At 35.5% G+C, this 15,773-nt stretch overlaps 1 protein-coding gene across 2 annotated transcripts in view; it reads right to left on the reverse strand.

Annotated features, from left to right (window-relative positions):
* Nucleotides 1–10,950: 10,950 nt before the first annotated feature.
* Nucleotides 10,951–15,773, reverse strand: part of LOC136825412 (uncharacterized) — a 43,711-nt gene continuing 38,888 nt past the window's right edge. For both annotated transcript variants that reach the window (XM_067081785.1, XM_067081787.1), the window contains one exon: nt 10,951–15,280. In XM_067081785.1, coding sequence (XP_066937886.1) covers nt 12,823–15,280 — 2,458 coding nt within the window. In that variant the 3' untranslated portion in view covers nt 10,951–12,822. The remainder of the gene's footprint in view (nt 15,281–15,773) is intronic.

Raw genomic sequence — 15,773 nt, forward strand, 5'->3', positions numbered from 1 at the left:
TAGATATTTGGGGATGTGCAGCATCCTTTTTTAAATTGAATACTATAAAATCTATGAGAATACAGTATCTGAATCACTTGCAATGGGCCAAGGAAGTCACATCTCATATAGCATTGGCCACCACATAGTTACCACATAATTCACTTCCTAAAACATTTTCTTCCAATTATCCTTAGTTCTCATGAGTTTCTGATCTGTAGAAAAGTTTCAAGTCAAGTAAACATCTTCCTTTTTTTTTTTATAATAACAAGGATACATGAATAATATTAGTAGTGCTACTGGTGGAAGACCAAAAATAATTGGTGAATTGTGGTCCTACAGGAAGAACGCTTCCAGTGATCCTTAGCATAAACTGCTGACTATGTATTTTTGTACAGAAATCTTTATATAAATATACATTTAACAGTCCATTAGTTTTAAAGACTACAAAATCAGTTTTTGGCACTGGGTAGCACATCCGCATGGCAACCTTTCACTACATACAGCATGTCAAAACAGCAACAGCCATGTTCATTGTAACTAAGTTTCATCAGTGGTAGAAATGGTAACCATAATCATCTTTGATATTTTTGCTGTCCAGTAATTTTTTTTCAATACAGTTTAGCAACAGTACAGGGCATAAACCTTAAAAACCTAAGGGTGATATAAATAGACTGCAGATACCCAGATACAGCAAATGAGAGGAACTTGAATTATTCTCCTCTCAATATCAATTTACCTCAAACACCAAGCCAGGTTGTCTGAAACTTATCATCATTTCACCTTCATTTTGGTTTTAGTGTACTGTATTAACTTTCAATTGAAATATTTGACAAAATCTGCTTCTACAGTTTTTCAACATTTGAAATTTGGTAAAGTTGTCTAAATTTTAATTAAAGTACATTAGCTTCCTAAAAGTCTCTCTTTTAGATAAAAGTACTTTCTCGTAACAAATACCTTGTTGAAATTACATTAACTTGATGGATACTTTGACTACAACAAAATCATCTTTTCAGCTCTGAAAATCATGTAAATAGTAAAGAAATACCTGTACCTTCAGGGGAGAAAATACACGATTAGATCCTACTTTTTATATATAATTATAAAGGTACACACTGTCTCCTTACTTCTATCCTTGAAACTGTAGAGTATTGAAATGTCTAAAGACTCATATAATGTTTTTCCAAGATTATTTGAATTGAAACATAAAGTGGCTTGAATGGTCTCTGCGATGATGATTATTACTTTATTCTATCATTCCTTCAAGTTTATTTCTAAAGTTTGAAAACTGTTAGCAGTTGTGAGTGTTATTTACAATGTATAATCTTAGTATATTATCAACTAGACATTCATTTAGTAGCCTCCCCCTAAAAAAGAAAATGAGGGTAGAATGAAAAAACTCTTAGAACTTACACGGATTTTATTCAGTATCTGATAACATTAGTAACTATTCACAGCCGGTGGATTAAATACCAATAAAAACGAAATGATTGGCAGTGTTTATTATTGTACATATATTAATAAAAAAGTTATCATTAGTTATTAAGTTACTGTAGGTGTACTCCGTGCAGACGCGTAAAAATAAGTGTAATGTCAATATCATGTATGAGCCTAGTTTTTTAAAGAAATTATATATGAATCTTATAACTTTTATTTTTCTATTTATAAATTATTACTGTTTTGAGAAAAATAGTACATACTGTAATTTACTGTAAGCAAGTTTGTACACTAGAAGAAATTTTTATAAAATACAAGTTGAATAATGTTTGAATAATGGGAATGAAAAGTCATCTACAATTCCTTAAAAATTCTGTCATCTCAATCTGGCCTCATCAGTAACCTATCTGACCTCTACAATTTTTATGATCTGCCTTACAATACCTTGTTGTATGTGAACATATGTATCACTGAAGTAACAAAACTGCCATTGTTTTTTAAACCATTATTAAAAACGTATCTCATTACTGCAGTAATCTGTAAGTTAGAAAAATTAAAGCACCCCAAAATATCACAAGATTCATTCACTAGTGGCAACAGTAAATGACTAAGGAAGTTATATTTGAATGCAACATACTACCATGTACCCAGTAAAAAAAAAAAAGTCACTCAGAACATTACTATCAGGGTACAGTATATGTACCCCAGCACAAATGCACCTACATTTACAAGAAATCACTTTCCTTGCTCTCTAAAATCAAGAAAAATTATTGCAGCAAAAAATTTATCAAACATGAATTAATCAAAATTCCTTTGCCCAATAGAGTATCAACATATATTTATGGTATTAAGTGTAAATTAGAGTGACTAATATTTTTCTTAACAACAAAATTTGGGCAGTAGACAAGGTTATAAATAAAGACAAAAAAAATACAGTACTTACCTTTACACTCCATCCTTGCTCTGGTCAAGTCTTTCTTGAATTTCCCTTTAAGTAAATTACTTCAATGTATTCTGTTAAATTTTATTGTACTGTTTTATAACTAAAATTTGTAAAAAAAAAAAAATTATTGAAAACATTACCTAATTGTGCTAACAAATTTCATAAACAAACAACTAAGAATTTACAAAGTTTACCAGCTTTTTCTGCAAACTGAGATTCTTCAAGAGAAGTATAACCCAAATCCTTTCAGGGCATTGGTGTGAAAATTCAGTAAAGAGGATTGCATTAATTAGTAAGGAAATTCAATAAAAAGGACTGCATTCAATTATGCATAAAGTCTAGGTTCATATCTACTAAACATATTTTGTTGTACAAACCCATCAATTATGTCACTGCCTATTCACGAGTCTTTGAGAATCCTAAATACTCAAGGTTTCCAGGGAAGAGGCAGAAGCTCTCAACAAGTTAGTTACAAAGTGTATTTGGGCAATTCTCAAATTGTTTGAAGATATCCATATAAATTCCATAAAATGTCAACTTTAGTGCTTCAATGAGAGGTACTACTAGGCCTACAGATATATTTAGAAATGAATGAGATAAAATTCTGTGCCCAACCAATTACAATTCTATAGATCCTCCAGCCTGTTCCTAACTGTCATTTTTCTTGTTGATTGACAGTGGACAGCTGTTTCCCCCCTATTTGTCACTGAAGCTTTTTCTTGATACAGTCAAACCTCGGCTTTCGTATGCCCTAGTTTTCGTACATCCGCTCGGTTATCGTACAATTGAAAATGCTCCGTCCCAAACTCATCCGCCTGACCACGTGCATCACAAAGCATCTGAAGTGTTCGTGACCCAGTCTGCCTGTGTTTCTTGTTGAGTGAGCATCACCCTGCGCATTCATCCAAAACATTTTGTAATAATCCATTGTTTTTTGTGCTTTTTGATTGAGTCCAACTGCTAGATAAGCCACCATGGGGCCAAAGAAAGTTCTGAGTGGCAGCCCTTCAATAACGAAGACAAGAAACACGACTGAATTCAAGAAAAAACTCGTAGCAAAGCTCGAAAGTGGCGTACTTGTGGCTGATGTGGAAGAGTTGTTGGATGAGTACAGGGAAGAGCTAACCAGTGAAGAGCCGCAACACCTTCAACTGGAACAGCAACAGACAGCAGATGAGGAATCAGAGGAGGAGGAGAAGGGAGAGATGGGGGATAATGTGCCTTCTTCAGTGATGAAGGACATGTGTGCCAAGTGGAATGAGTTGCAAAGTTTTCTGGAGAAATATCACCCTAACAAAGCTGCTGCAAGCCATGTCTGCAACATGTTCAGTGACAATGCCTGGATCCATTTTAGACAAATCTATTTTGTGCAACAGGGGTCCAAGAGACTCTCAAGCTGGTCCTAGTACCAGTAAAAAACAAAGAAGGGAAGTAACCCCAGAAGTCCTTATAAAGGGGATTCCCCTTCCAAACAACCTCTCCTCCTCCCCCCCTCTCCCCTCCTCGCTGTCTTCCATATGCCAACAAGTCTTCAATAAAGGTGAAAGTGATGTTAAATGTTCATTATTCATTTATATTTATTTCTCATTGTTTTCGGTATGTAAAACTATAGTTGCTCTCTATATAATGTATTTTTTTTTAGTATTTTTGGCTGGAACAGATTAATGGGATGTACTGTACATTATTTCTTATGCCAATTATTGCTTCAGCTTTCATATAATTCAGTTTTCGTCAGATTTTCTGGAATGGATTACTTATGAAAACTGAGGTTACACTGTACAGGCATTACAAGAACTCCAGTCTCCAGGAATACCATCTTGAACTTCAGTAGCCTTCAAACATGATTTGGAGCTAGTTATCCTATAGGCAGGAACCTGCAAGTACAACACAACACTTCCTTCTGATATTATATGAGACATAACTTACAAAATTCTACTAATGTCTTCTGTGATGACAACTGTCACAGTAGGGCAGTGAAAAATCTCCTTCCTGCCTTTGACCTAATTTTGCACAACCTGAGGCATGGTGCTACTGGAATAGCACCTCACACCTCTTGGGGTTGTTGAGTACTCAGGCTTTCTGATCCATTTCTCTACGAAGCACTAACCATTGTTTTAGCACCATGGACATCTGGACTTGGTACTATGGAATCCAAACCTTCAATCCTCACTTGACCCTCCTGCTTTTTGAAGACAGAATTCCAACAAATTGCATCTTCTTTCCTCATTCTATCTAGCACACTTTGGAGTGGGTATGCCTTCCCCTATCTATCCAAATTGTGATACAGGCATCTTATGGTTAATGGGTTTATGTTTTTATGACAAAATGTGTTTTTCAATACAAGCCCACTAATTCTAATGTAATACCTCTTCTCCCATCACCACAATCATCATATTTGGATTCTTTTTGCCAAAAATGAATATGGATAACGCAAAACAACAAATGAGGAACTGAGCATGTGCAGTGGGGATATCTTTATTCCTGTGTGTTTCTGGAAGTACAGTGTTTTGTGGCATTCAGTGCATTTCGGCGCATAGGCGAATGCCCAATGATCTGCAGGCTCAGCACCAGGGTGACTGAATGAAATGTCACCCGTGTCAGCGGTTCGTTAGCAGAAGCACTCGTCAGCATTTTTTCTCAAATGTTCTGGAAGCTTTGTCCGGTTAGAACCCGAATATGGGTGTGTCGTGAAGAAAGGGGTTTGTGCATTTGTGTGAAATGAAGAGGGGCTTTTAGGGTAAGTGCTTGGAGCTTCTGCAGAAAGCCATACATTTGTTTGGGAGGAGAGAAAGTGTGAGAACTCTGGGGCCCAGGTTCCCTGCTGTACTGGTGAGTGTTAAAGATAAAACAGTAAATTCACATTTTGGTGGCTTATCGTTTTGCTATCGTTTCTTTCAACATTTCTTTCTCTTTGGTGTAATGGTGTTAATGTGAACTAAGTCGATTTCAATACTAATGGGAGATGATTTCTCTCTACAGGTGTTTCATGGATAGTCACACATCGTCATGGATAGTCATGCTCATGCACGCCCATGCACAGTCATGTGTAGACACACCTACAAGTGAACATGGCCACTATGGGATGTATCCACTCAAGTGAACTGGTGACATAAAAACATAAAATTAGAATGGAGACTGAACAGTGATTGGGGATCAAGAAGGGAAGAATCCCACTTATAGTTCTTGTGACATAAAATGTTTGAGAAGACATTCATTTACCTATTTCTTTCCATTTTAGTATTATGATTATTTACCATTTTTAACCTGTCATATGTTAGATGTGCAAAATAAACTGTTTTTGTAAACACGGTTTAATTTCCAAAGCTAGAGGTAGGGTTTCGATCGATTGATCGATCGAGAGAGAGACCACTCAATCATGTCTACCAACCCTACTGGTATGACAACTGTGGGATTATTCTGTTACATATGCAAAATGAAAAATTGTTTTATGAAAACACACTTTTACAATATTCGATATTCTTGTGAAATACTGTGCACACAACTGCCTTTGGGTTAGTGGGGTGTGTTACAAAAACAGACCACAATTCTATTTCATAAATAAGAAAATATCTTTGACATTCAATATTTCCCTTTACGACTGGTCATGATAGCATATCATAATATATAAGCATATATTACGTAAAACTCACAAAGCATTAAAGAGTTTATTTATCTCTCGAAGGGACCATCATCCTTCCTTCCTCTTCAGAATACAACGGATTAGAATTTTAAAATGAGGTACAAGAAATGGTTAGTACAAAAACTGATAAAACATCATAATTACCATCATAGTCTGAACAGCAAAAAAAACAAAACACTCAATGGGATTTGTTTACATCTTTTAAAAACATACCATTATTAAATTATTTTTGGCAATGTTATTCAAAAACTAAGTAAACTTAAAACTGTTTTCATAAACGTTAAAATTCTGAGTTCTGAATTAAATTAGGTTCAAGAAGTTTATGTCTATGTGTGTCTGGTATTGTTACCAATCTGTCAATAATTTGTAATTCTAAGGGATGTTTTTTCCACGACATGTGTTTAAAAATACTGCTGTTTCCATCTTCTCCTCTAATAGCATCTCTGTATTCCTGTGAATCTGTAGACTTTGAATGGAGAAAACAGGAACACATAGATGCCATTATGATAGAAGAAAACAGCGCGTTTTTAAACACCGCAAGAAAACACCATAAATTTTCCTATCACCAAATACATATAGACAAGAACTTACTGAAGCCATCTTAATTCAAAGCTCTCAAGAATTTTAACATTTATCAAAGTCATTTTAAATTTAATTTATCCTTTAATACCATTGTCAAACATAATGTGACATGTAGGTAAGTTGCTAAGCTGTAAACATATCCCCTAAGATGTTTTGTTTAAAAAGCACAACATTAAGCTTAGGAGGGTAATTTTGTTTTTGCAGTTATTATACAAAGATAATAAAAAGAGCTGGCGCCAAAACCACAGAGAAGTATAAAATCTGGTCAACCAGAGTGAAACCAGACAGAATAGAATGGGCATACTGGTCAAAGATGAAATGGTAGGCCTGACAGAAATACAACAAATAAACGTGAATAATAGAAAAATAAGAGAAATCAATATAAATATAGGCACTGAAAAGTGTACGGGCCCAAAAAGGACTATTAAGAAAAATTGTCAGCAAATACACCAAAGATACTCTATCTAAACTGCTGAAAAAAGGACATAGTGGAATAAATGAGATGTGACAAATGCAATTAAACTGAAGGAGAGAGCCTTCAAACTTTGCAGAGGGTAAGCAAGGAAGAAGACTGAATCTCAAAGGCAGGTGTCAGTGACAAAGAGGAGGAGTTGGGAAGAACAATGGGAAAAGGGAAAACATTTAGGATGACAAAGATCTGAAAAAACGTGAAGGTATGATGAAAATTTCTCCTTTTAAGATGAAAGTGGAAAAATTAAAATGTGAAAAGAAAGAGATCTTGGAAAAATTTACGCAGCATCTTGAAAACATGAACAAGAGTAATTAATAACCAGTTTTAAAATAATTGCATTTTTCCTAGGAAGGTTTGATTCTTCATCTGTCACTAACTAGAAAAACAAAACACTATCGGGTATTCCTATGAGTCACCCAACCTGAGACGGCCTACTGCATCCATATTGTAAATCATCCCATTTGCTATCACTCAAACCCTCATGATGGAAAACATCAGAGTTGCAAGGGGCTGTAGAGGATGGTAAATTCCTTTATGAAAGTTAGTTTTTATCCTGATAAAAATACCAAATTTTTTTTATAATTCGGTATTTGTTCCTATGGGAAAACAAACTTGTGCATTCATAAATGAAACGAGGGCCTGCCCTGGTGGTACCCAAGTTGCCCAGAAGGTACCCTCACTGTCTCAGGTCACTAACTTACACTTAATACTATCCCAACCTGCAAGAAGGAGTGATTTACCTAAAGCTTTTACTTGACTTGTCTGGCCCTTCTTCACCATAAAGTCCAGCACCGTCTCTTCTGAAACTGGTTCCTCAGTAGCCCCCGCAAGGGGTACGTTCAAAACTGCTGGGGCTGTCAATGGAGGGGGAGGCCTTGGTGAAGGAAGAATTATAAGTGGCAAGGGAGAAAAGCTGAGAGTTGGTTCTTGATGAGTTACTGCCATTCTTGCGATGCCTTTTCTCATACAAGGCCCACTGAGGGGTTTTCTACCCTACACATTCTTCACACATGGCCTATCTCAAAAATTCTCTCCCCCCGCAGGAGGTGAACACAGAGTGCGTATCTACTGCTATTGGGGACATGTGTTTGCCATATGGTTTTCCTTTACCCACTCAACACCTAAATTCAGGCTGGCTTTTCTCCATGGTAGCCATCAACCACCCACAAAGTACTGAGACAACAAATGAGGTGGGAACTGCTATGGCAGAAAATACCAAAAACATCTGCTGAGGTAGTGATGATATACTGTTCCACAACATAGGATCTAGGGTAAAGACAGTGGCAGGAGTACTGGAAGAATGAAATACAACTTTTCACGTCCATCACGAATTGGGCCTCAGCCACTTGCTGTTTATCATAGTAATGGAGGAAGTATAAAGTATAAAAGAGGTCCCTCCAAACTGCTATATGCAGATGACAGCATCAACAGCAGATTCAGTGAAAGGGTTCATAGAAATGTTTAAAAAAAATGCAAGAATATACAGGTAATGGAAAGGACTGAAAATCAACACATGAAAAACAAAGCTTAAAGCAACTGGAAAGGAAGCAAATTGGCCATACAATCAGAAAGGTGGCCATGTGGATGGTGAGAGGGTGAGATTATTAGAGTATATTAAATGTAAAATATAGTGTTGTGAAGTACATAGGAGAAATACCAGGAAAGGAGAGAGAATACAGTACAATAACAGCAGTTACATGAAGTACACTTGAGACAGTGAAAAGATAGAGTCGGAGTGGTTGGTCAATAAGCAGGAAGTAAAGATGCAGGAATGGAAGTAGAATAAAAGGTTAAAAGTGGGTTAGTGGATTCTACTAGGGGCCAAAGGGATACTGCAAACAACCTTTAGTAATGTCTACAACGTACAAGAAGTGGGTTACACTTGTGCCAAGCAATCAATCTTCCCCACCTGTACCAACCATAATTTGCCAGCTTTTTACATGGGGAGTGAATGAGGAAAAGATTACAGTAAAAATGGGAAAAGGACAGCTTATTATAGTGTTAGCAGGACAGTGAATTAGCAGGAGAGCTTTACTGATAACTGCTGGCAGTCAAATAACCTGAAATAGAAGAATAATTAGTGTAAGAGAATAAAATAAATTTAAATGTACATTATGTAAGTTTTATGATGGCTTTAATACACAAGAAAAGCAAATGCAAAAGAGAGGGAACTGGGAAAGGCGTACTAGACAGTCAAGCAGCTATTTGGAGAGCAATATGAAAACCATCAGCAATAGCTTGGATGAGAGACTATTCAAGTACTGGTAAATATCCCAATAATGAACACAAAAAACTTATACAGCATCCATATGGCCTCATTCTATTCAGCACAGATGGACACTGACAAACAAAAGGGAGATTTTGAAAAGTTACTCATTTAGAGTGCTAAGTTTCCAAGCCAGGAGTGCACAGGAAGAACAAAATACAAATTAGGAGATTACAAAGATGTCGTGCATAGCAACAGAAAAATAAACACAGATGATAGACAGACACAAAGATTTATAGATTTTAGGCATATATGCCAAGCACTGGAGCAACTAAGGCCATTCAACACTGAAACAGAAATTGACAGTGAAATGGTTTGAAAGGTGTAACAGGAGGACCAGTGACCAGATGAGAAACATTTGGAAAAAACAGTTGCAGATAAGGAAGTAACAAGAACATATGAAGGGAGGCCCAGATTCCATGGAAAAAGAACACAGATGAAGACCTAAGCCAGATGGGAATTCTGGTAATGAGCGCACAAGACACAGGCCTGAGGAGAGATTACATTTCAAGTGTAACCAGATGAAGGGAAAAGCTAATATGAAAATATAGTGATGAACTGTGATAATGCTGAGTAAATTAAATACACGTTTCATGCAGACACGTAAATAAAAAGGATAACTGCAAAAACTATTTCTAATTTTAGCACCGGGGTTAAGGAGTAAAATGTTCTCTAAGGGAGAAACCACGGCAATATGGAGCAGCAGACAATTTTTAATATACAAACCAACAGGTACAATATCTTAAAAGCAATACTCAAATCTTTTAGAACATCCAAGATCCACTTACATGTGATGACAGCGAAACAGTGAAATTTATAAAATACAAAGCCCTACACCACACACATACGTATAGTAGTAACAGACTCGTTAGTTCAGTAATCTTCAAAATGTTATAAAAACTTTGGTAAAATTTTAAAAATAACAATGTAATTTTAAAAATAACAATGTATAAATATATATATATATAATATATATATATATATATATATATATATATATATATATATATATATATATATATATATATATATATATATATATATATATATATATATATATATATATATATATATATATATATATATATATATATATATATATATATATATATATATATATATATATATATATATATATATATATATATATATATATATATATATATATATATATATATATATATATATATATATATATATATATATATATATATATATATATATATATATAATTATATTTCTTATATCTCAAAATTATTCACTTTTGTCTCTAAATGATTTAGGAGTCGTGGTAACACTATGCTTGCTTTTCAAGAGAACAAGTTACATTTGCATTTCATCTGATTTCCACTTTTAATCTACAAAGAAGCAATTATAGTCATAACACTCAAATCTGGGAAGTACTTAATTCATCCTACAACTGTCCATGTGAATGGAAATGGAATAAAAACTGCATACGTTCCTCAGAGTGCGGATGGCAATGCTAACCTGTATCAAATTATAAAAGCATGAATACGCAATACTTAAACAGTATTTAATTCAATTCGTATGGTTTAACGCTCAGTCATAAATATGATAGTTACCACAATATGTGGTAGTTCAGACATTTAACAGGTTAAAAATAGAGCTAAAACAATAGACATTTATTAATTTTTACATCCGAGTTTTACAATATGTTCACCTACCATTATTACAAATTAAGACAGCCCTCTGGAATGGCTCCATAAAGATACAAATTTAGATCGATAGATAGAATATACAATTTAGGCCAAAGGCCAAGTGCTGGGACCCCAAGAGGTCATTCAGCACTGAAAGGAAAACAGAGTAAGAAGTTTAAAAGGTGTAACAGGAGGAAAACCTTGCAGTTGCACTATGAAACATTGTTAGAGGGTGGAAAGTAAGATGGATGAAAGAACATGAACAGAGGCACAATAAAAAGAATGCTAGGTGTAGCAGCTAGGGGACAAAGGAAAAGGCAAAGAATATATACATACACATACACACACACACTCACACAAATACACCTTTTTCTAACGAAATTACCTCAATACAACTGAATGACATACATACAATGTATTACCATTCTATTAGTGAATAGTTGGGCACAAGAGCCAAAGACAGCTGATACCACCATTAACGGATTATCACCCACTGCCGTACTAGTTGGCCAGAAAAGCTGATATACATGAGCCCTGTTCAGTAACAACACCTATCTTGAACAGTATGGTACACAAAACAGATTATTATAAATCTGACCATATCTCAATATCTTGCACATTCATGTTTCCATTCATGAACCTCTTTAAATGTTGAGAAATCAACTATACAGACCATGGCAAAATTGGCTATTGTTCATGGATGGATAAATCGAATTGTAGAAGCTTTGGTTCTACCTATAATCCTTTGTCTTCTGCCCTTCTAAAATGAACCTCTTTATTAGTAAGGTGCCAATCGTAGTTCAAAGCTCCTTTTACATCTTTCAATAGTGTTTTGGGTTCTGTACAATTAACATACAAATTAATTGCTGAATCTTCAAGCTTCAAACATCATTGTTAATGGGTTTCTTCTCTCACCTGTCTTGTGCATTTTCTTCTTCAAATGCTATCTATTCCAGGCCTCTCCATCTGACCTTCACATTGCTGGCCCTCATATCTACTAATCTCTGACAGAGTGGTCACCTCATACTCTTGTGACAAAACTACCTCAGTTCTGAGATCTTACTCTGACTTTCTCTGTTCATGATTATCATAGTTTCCACATGCTGTAAAAAATCTGTCTTACAATAAGTGCACAAGAAAGGCCATTTAATTCAGCCTGACAGTCATGTACTTATTTCAGTGCTACAAACTGTACCACTTTCATACTGGATCATTATTCTCTTATGTAGTATGCTAGTTCTTCTTCATAATATGGAATCAAAGGCATTTCATTGGAATAATAACCCTGCTCTCTACATTTTGTCTCTCTCGTATGTAACTTAATTTCTTTTAATTATATTCCAATGAATTAAGAACAGACTATCTCTCCTCATCTTGGAAGCCACGCAATATCCAAAGGGAACCACTTTCATTGCCACACAATATCCATGGCCACTACCTTCATTAATTATCATGTGGAAAGCAGTGTTCACTATTCTGTTCTATTTGTGGGCCATTTCACTGCCTTCATCACAATTTGAATTCTCTGCCATTTTGTTCACCACAGAGTTCTCAACATTTTCTTTAAAATGCTTGTGTTTTCCTGAGGGTTAGGCCTCATTTTTTCTCTCTAAGTCTCCTGTTTCTAAAAAAAATGGCAAGCACTGGACTTCAGAATATGTGCACTAAGGAAAAATTTATTCCTTTATATCAATGTCATTTCGTAGGATGCAGCAACTACACTCAGTGTTCAACTCTCCCAAGATTTGTATCACATACTGTACTCTACATTTTTAAGCCCAAATCAACTGCATCATTTGTTCCCCTTTTGTTAGTTACCAAGCAAATGCCATCATTCTTGAGTAATTATTTGGTGAAATTTGGTAGAGCTGCTAAACATTTTCGTAATAAATCATAGTCTACTGCTTGTGGTAGCCCTTTAGGGATACTAGTAGCTGATGATGGTTTACTTGCAGAATTCTGTAAAAGAGGTGAATTAGAATTCTGTAAAAGCTGTGAACTGGGATTCCGTAAAAACTGTGAAGTAGGATTCTGGAAAAGCTGTAAGCCTGGATTCTGTAATGGCTGTAAACTAGAATTCTTTAAAAGCATTGAACTACATATTTCTGATATTATAGGGGCAGGCGGAGGTAGTTTATGCCTGTGAGGGACATAAGAAGGTTTCAAAGTCGTTTCATTTCTCTCATTATCTACAGAATCACTAGGCTTCAAAAATTTCTTGCCTGTAAAGAACTCTTCATCAAGTTCCTCTGGGGTGTCAAACTTTGATGTGGAAGCTTTTACTGTTGCTAGCTTGGATAAACCTACATCTCTACTTGAAAATGAATTCTTTCCTATGAAGAATTCCTCATTCAGCTTATCTTGAGGTAGAACAAAATTTGTGAGACCTTGATCAGGTCTTTTACTTTCAACTGTCTTCTGTTCTGTTCTGTTAAATCCTGATGGAGAGCCTATGGACCTATAATTTTGGCTTGAGGATGCAGACTCTGTGAGCTTCAACTGCTCATCTTTAACAGACATATATATATTTTCTAGATCATCCTTGGTTACATTAGAACAGCCCTCATAAAACAAGAAATTTTTTATAATCATGACAGTTTCTGATATTGTCTTTCCCAATGTTAAACGAGCTATCTGGGCAATGTTGACAGGCAAATTTTTCTTATTTTTCTTCTTAATTTCATTTATTTCAGTTATTAAGTCAAGCAAAAGTGCGTGTGCTTCAAGAATAATAGCTTTCTGAATGGTTGATCCACCACCTTCTTCAATTTGAGAAGAGAGTTTATCACTCAACATAGCAAATAGAGTTGCCGTTTCTTCATCTGCTAGCAAAGTGTTTGGATTTAAACCTTTCTTTTCCATTTCAACTGCTTTTTCATACAATATGCTGACTGGTAATCCATATACACCCAATTTTTCTTTCATATATGTTAATATACCAAGAACTTCAACAACCTTCAACACTTTCTTCTTTACTACATTTTGTGAAGATACTTTTTCACCATATGGTAAACTCTGGGATTGCAAACTAGTTTCTCTAAACTTCTCTGATTCTAGTCTTGTGAGCATCAAGTCTTGCATACAACCACCGTCTGAAGTATCTTCAAGGGAGCCCATTGGTTTCCGTATGTTGTTCCCATCAAAAACTTTCTTTTTCTCAGGTTTGGGTAAACTTTTCTTTGAGTGTTTTCTTTTCCTCTCTGGAGTCGGGGATCGTGAAGATGACGAAGATGAAGATGATCTTTTTCTCTTCAAAGTCATCATAGATAGACATTGTGTTTTCTTAGATTTCCAACTTTCTTGGAAGAGTTCAAACATACGTGGAGGCCAAAACTGTTCCCATTCTTTTATGTAATCAAAAGATTCTGGATCACCACCCAAACTCATTATGGAATCTCTTTTCTTAACCAAAAACAGCCTATATTCTTTAGAATAATCTGGATGTGCATCTGGCTTATGCAAATACAATTCACATTCATGAACATGAGTATTAAACAAGTCAAGAAGAGCATCTCGGAAAATTGGATCTTTCTCCTTCTGACACTCCTTTCGAATTCTTCTAACAGACTCTGTGAATGGTTCCAAAGCACTACCTGTTTTTGACCAAGGTACCTCATCTAAATTGTAATGTGATTCCTTATTTTCACGACCTCTTTCAGGAGATCTCTGTGTTCTACGATAGTTTTCTGGTGACCTACTATACCTTGATCTTCCTCTGTAATGAGGAGACCAAGACCTGTCTCTGCACAAAGAAGACCTAGATCTTCTCCTATGTAATGGAGATCTTGATCTTCTCCCATGTAATGGAGATCTTGATCTTCTCCCATGTAATGGAGACCTAGATGTCCTTGAACGAGGTATTCTCTCTGGTGAAGGCAGAGGATATCTTCTTTCTTCTAAGCGTCGATGCCTCTCTGGTGAAGGCAAAGGATATCTTCTTTCTTCTGAACGTCGATGCCTCTCTGGTGAAGGCAAAGGATATCTTCTTTCTTCTGAACGTCGATGCCTCTCTGGTGAAGGCAAAGGATATCTTCTTTCTTCTGAACGTGGATGCCTCTCTGGTGAAGGTAAAGGATATCTTCTTTCTTCTGAACGTGGGTGCCTCTCTGGTGAAGGCAAAGGATATCTTCTTTCTTCTGAACGTGGGTGCCTCTCTGGTGAGGGCAAAGGATATCTTCTTTCTTCCGAGTGTGGACATCTATCTTTTATACGGGTAAACACAGATGGACGATTACATATAGGTGAAAGTCTCCTGTGTACTGAGTTTGATGATATACTTGTATCAGTGTTTGGTTGATGGGACCTGTCAAGATATGAAACTGTATTTACTAACCTCACTTAAAAGCTTCCCTGAGGAGACAACCCTGACTCTGCTCATTCATAATTATTTAAATTTTACAAACATATCTTACTCATGCATAAATTGTGTAATATGCTGTCATAAAAATTGCCAGGGAAAGCAATAAGATGAGAAAACAAATTTAAACACAAAACAGTGTTTAAATGTATACTATCATATTAGATGCCACATCAGTTGATCTACTTAAGAGCTTATTTTCTTATATACCATATACTATATTGTATACAATACACACAGAAATAAAGCTAATCCACAGCTCTAAATAATACACATAATCATCGACCCAAATGAAGATAAAAAGCTTCATACTCCACTGTAAGTAGTAATACGGTTAATGATCACTAACTTTCTATTTTACATATTAGTTTTGTAGACTCCTTAGCATAAAAAGTTAAAGCTTTCATGACTACAGTACTTCCTTCTACTGCATTTCAAT

This window comes from Macrobrachium rosenbergii, chromosome 37, assembly GCF_040412425.1.
Source record: "Macrobrachium rosenbergii isolate ZJJX-2024 chromosome 37, ASM4041242v1, whole genome shotgun sequence".
Taxonomy (NCBI): domain Eukaryota; kingdom Metazoa; phylum Arthropoda; class Malacostraca; order Decapoda; family Palaemonidae; genus Macrobrachium; species Macrobrachium rosenbergii.